At 25.4% G+C, this 4,203-nt stretch overlaps 1 protein-coding gene across 1 annotated transcript in view; it reads left to right on the top strand.

Annotated features, from left to right (window-relative positions):
* The first annotated feature begins 1,930 nt into the window (after window positions 1-1,930).
* Window positions 1,931-4,203, top strand: part of LOC119667197 (protein MNN4-like) — a 13,480-nt gene continuing 11,207 nt past the window's right edge. Inside the window, exon 1 of the mRNA XM_038076485.1 lies at window positions 1,931-1,978. Within this exon, the coding sequence (XP_037932413.1) occupies window positions 1,931-1,978 (48 nt within the window). The remainder of the gene's footprint in view (window positions 1,979-4,203) is intronic.

Here is a 4,203-nt window from a genome sequence, read left to right as displayed (position 1 = left end):
ACGCATTGTTTCCAGTCATAATTTGCTGAGATGTGTAGTTTATATTATTGTTGTTGTTTATTTTTTTAAATATCCATTGAAGTTGGTTAAGAAATGAATTACTTACTATAATTTCTGCCCTCAATGGTTTGTTGTACCAGACTTCCGAAGGGCCACAATACGGCATAGGTGATTGCCCCTCTGGTTAGCGGATGTGCATTGACAAAAAGGCGCCATTTCGTTTTAATAAAATTAAAACCCACCCTGTTCATTTTTATCTAAATTAATGCACATTATTTTATCTTTTCTTAGCATTTGCAATTAGTAAAAGAAATTAAAACAGATGACTTTGAAAATATATTTAAATTTTTTTATTATAAATAACGCATTTATATATGCATTCACGCGACTTTACCAGACATAATGGATTGTCAACAAAAACATTTCCTGTTTTGTTTTCTAATTTTTTTTTTTTGTATTTTTTATTTATTATTTAAATATCAGAATTTTATTTTTAGCCACACGCATGCGATATTTATTAGGAAATAAAAATATATATATAATTGTATTCAGTTTTAAAATTTTCAAGATCAAGGACGCTTATTAATAATTATACACTTTTCACAAGGCCTCTGTTTCAGTTAATATATTTAATTTTTATTTAATCACACATATGCATACTTTAAGCAGTTTATAGTTTTTTTATATACCATATACTATATATGAGCAAGTAGACTAAATTCTTCAAGACTAAATACTGGCAGAGATGCACGAGAACTAAATCGGTACATATTTTTCAAAACGAATTTTCGGAATGCACATTGCAAGCGATCGGCTAACGAAAAGCTTTTTGGGTTGCATTCACGTAAAAGCTTTGATCGTCAGGACACGTTAGAAGCTTTTTATGATCAATTTTAAATAAAAAAGCTACACTGATATTTGACTATATATATTCTATACTAAGACTTGTAATGAACTTGGAAATTTCTTGAAACCTATTGTTGATTTATTTATTATTAGATCTTTAAGAATCAACGAATAATGACTTGTAAAACTTTATATACTCATAATTGATGAGAATCAAAGCATGGAAAAGCTATATTCGATCAAACAAATATTTATACATTAAATATTTATCGACTCTTACCAATATACTTCCTTATTCCAATATATGTTCTTCCATTTTATGTGATAAATGCATCACATAAAATGGAACATGATCACTATCATTTGTTATGTTAGTTTTCAGAGTGTACTTAAAAACCCAGTTGAACTGAAATAATGGCCCGCTGTGATACCACGGATAAGTGTTGTTCATACGCAGATCACAACGATCGCAAGAGGAACACTTGAACACAAATAATGCTCCGCTGTGATATCACGGATTAGTATTAGAACGATTCCAAAAAGATCTTAGTCCTTTTCTACAAATGTATTTACGATAATGATGCAAAAATTAAAATATTCATTTTTATTTGTCCATCATTTTTATATTGCGTGTTCAGAAAAGATATATATTCTGTTGATATTGAGGATTTCTTTTATTTAATTTTGCTCTTTAATACTTTATTTTCGCTCTATATTATAATATTAGAAAAATTGTATACATAATGTAACTCGAGCTTATTCAATTTAGTAATGTAAATAATTCTCATTTTGTTGGATTATCAGTTAATGTATCAAAAAATTACCCATTATTTAAATATTCAAAAATTATAATTCTCATTATGTAGAGTTGTTTTTTTCTATAAAAGACAATTTTTTCATTGAAATCTTATTGAATCTTGATTATTTTAATATATATATGTATAATTATTAGGAGATATATTTGCATAAATTTCTATTGCCGTTAATTTTATTAAAATTTGTACCGGTGGTTACGACATTCCAAATTTTTTTACGGTGATCGGTATTTTTTTCCGAAAATTTTGTGTGTGAAAAATAAGACTAAATGTCACATACTTATTTCGATAAAAGAGAAAATGAGATAAATGCAGTGGTGTGAACACTTATAAAAAAAATTTTGTAAAACCGTTAAAGGTCTTGATCTGTTTTGAGTTTAGTTTTATAGTTTTAAAATGAAGCATTTTTAGATTACTATTTGTGTGTGTGATATTTAGAAGAATCTTCATAAACCAAGATTTTCGTTTTTGAGAAAATAAAAACTTTATCTTATCTCGTTTTTATAGGCAGTAATACAAAAATTTTTATACAATATGCAAGGCTAGTAATGTGTGTCGGCTATATGATATATAATATTTCTTAAGCAACTAAGATTTTATGTAAACATTAACAAATTGGACTTCGGACGGTGTGCAAAATGTTGGCAGCACATGCGATCAGCTGATAAATAAACGTATGTAAGCATATTGTGTGTTGTTCACTTTTGCATACAATTTTAAGTATTTTTATAATTTTAAATGTGTACGAGGATACATAAAACATTTACTTTAATGTCAAAAATGAATATTAGTATTATCCATTATTATCATAAACTATCCAACTTAATAATTTACAAAGTCATCTGTTGATATAATTGCTGATTCGTCTATACTTACTTAAACAATTATTTGTATTTAACAAATATAAATCACTTTCTTGTTTTTTTAACTTCGGCAATTTTACGCTTTTGCCGATTTATAATAATTAACAAATTCTATTGTCACATTTTTAAAAAATTCTTTTGGTCACATTAACCTTTTTTCAAACTGATTTTGTGTAGTAATCAAATAATTAAGAGTAAATTTTTGGTTTTATCTCTTGCTTTGCATAAAACAGCTGTTTCGTTCATTGCTGGTGTTGCCACACATGCGACAATTATTTAAAAAAATTGTAAAGGTTTTAGTTCTAAAAAAGTATAACTATTTTCATTATGCAATGTTCATATACATACTTCTTTTAATATATTATGCGTATTTTATTTATTTTTTTGTTAATAGTTATTGTATATAATCATAAAAAATTTATAATAGTTTTTTTGTATATGTATATTGACTCGAATTTTACGAAAAACTATATCGATATGATAAAGAACCTATTTGTTATAATAAAGAAAAAAGATAAAGCTTTTATTCTTGAAAGAATGGCATAGAATGGTAGTTATTATTAAGAGAATGTGTATATACATGTATATAATATATATAAAAAAATGCACATTCATTAAAGAAATTAGTAATTAAGTGACATTTTTAAATAGGATTATCACAATTACTATTGTTGTGCCGTTCAAATGGAAACTGAAAACTCAACCCATATTTGGAATATAATATATGGTAAGATTCTATATTATTTAAATTAAAGTAACTAATTTCCTTTATTACTTTATTGTATTATTGAAAAATATAATAAATATTGAATTTAAATATTTTGGATCTTTATGTAAAAATCTTTATTTACATCTTTATGTAAAAATTTTCCAGTTTTTTTAATAATTAAAATTTTATCAAGTTTATGCTTAATATTACTCTCGTCTTAATTATTTTATATTTCATTAAAAATTAAGATATATAGACTAATACAAACGATGATGTTATTTCTTATTTATTCTCTTCTCTCCCTACCCATGTCGAACTCAATTCATTCAACAAATTTCTATAGTACAGATCGGCCAGTTTTATAACTCTTGGAGTTGCTTCTTTGTTTTTCTCCTTCTCTCATTTTTCAGGTTTTATTTGCATGTTTTATTTTTCCAAATGTTTATTCGGAAGTTACTTCATAAAATCTGCTTAATCTTCATCGTACATTACTTGGTAGTCTAGTGATGTGTTTAATAAAATACTAACGATGTGTTAGTTCCTTAGTAGCAAGTTAAGCATATCACTAAAATTGCATTCTAATACAACTTTTTAATATATTTTAACAATATAAAATATTGTCAATAATCTCCAAATGCTTTGTATGAATTGTATAAAACCATATACATTTCCATATGCTATGGAAATATATTTTAAAGATTGCAACAACTTAATCCATTGAGTTAAAAAAAGAAGTTGTATTAGAGACCTTGCAACAATCCTGATACCTTGTATTTTTTTTTAATTAAGGATTCAAAAATTGGTTTATGTGAGAAAAATTGGGGACTTACACCACAACGTGACAAAGCGGTATTGTTGAATATCTATATATATGGATATATATATATATATATATTTATATAATATTACTCATAATCTCTCTTTAATGTTTTTTTTGTTATATATATAGATATATATAGTATACAGATAT

Source organism: Teleopsis dalmanni, chromosome 1 (assembly GCF_002237135.1).
Source record: "Teleopsis dalmanni isolate 2A chromosome 1, ASM223713v2, whole genome shotgun sequence".
In the NCBI taxonomy this organism is placed as follows: Eukaryota; Metazoa; Arthropoda; class Insecta; order Diptera; family Diopsidae; genus Teleopsis; species Teleopsis dalmanni.
Note: the sequence above shows the minus strand (reverse complement) of the source record. Positions and strands in the feature narration are given on the sequence as shown.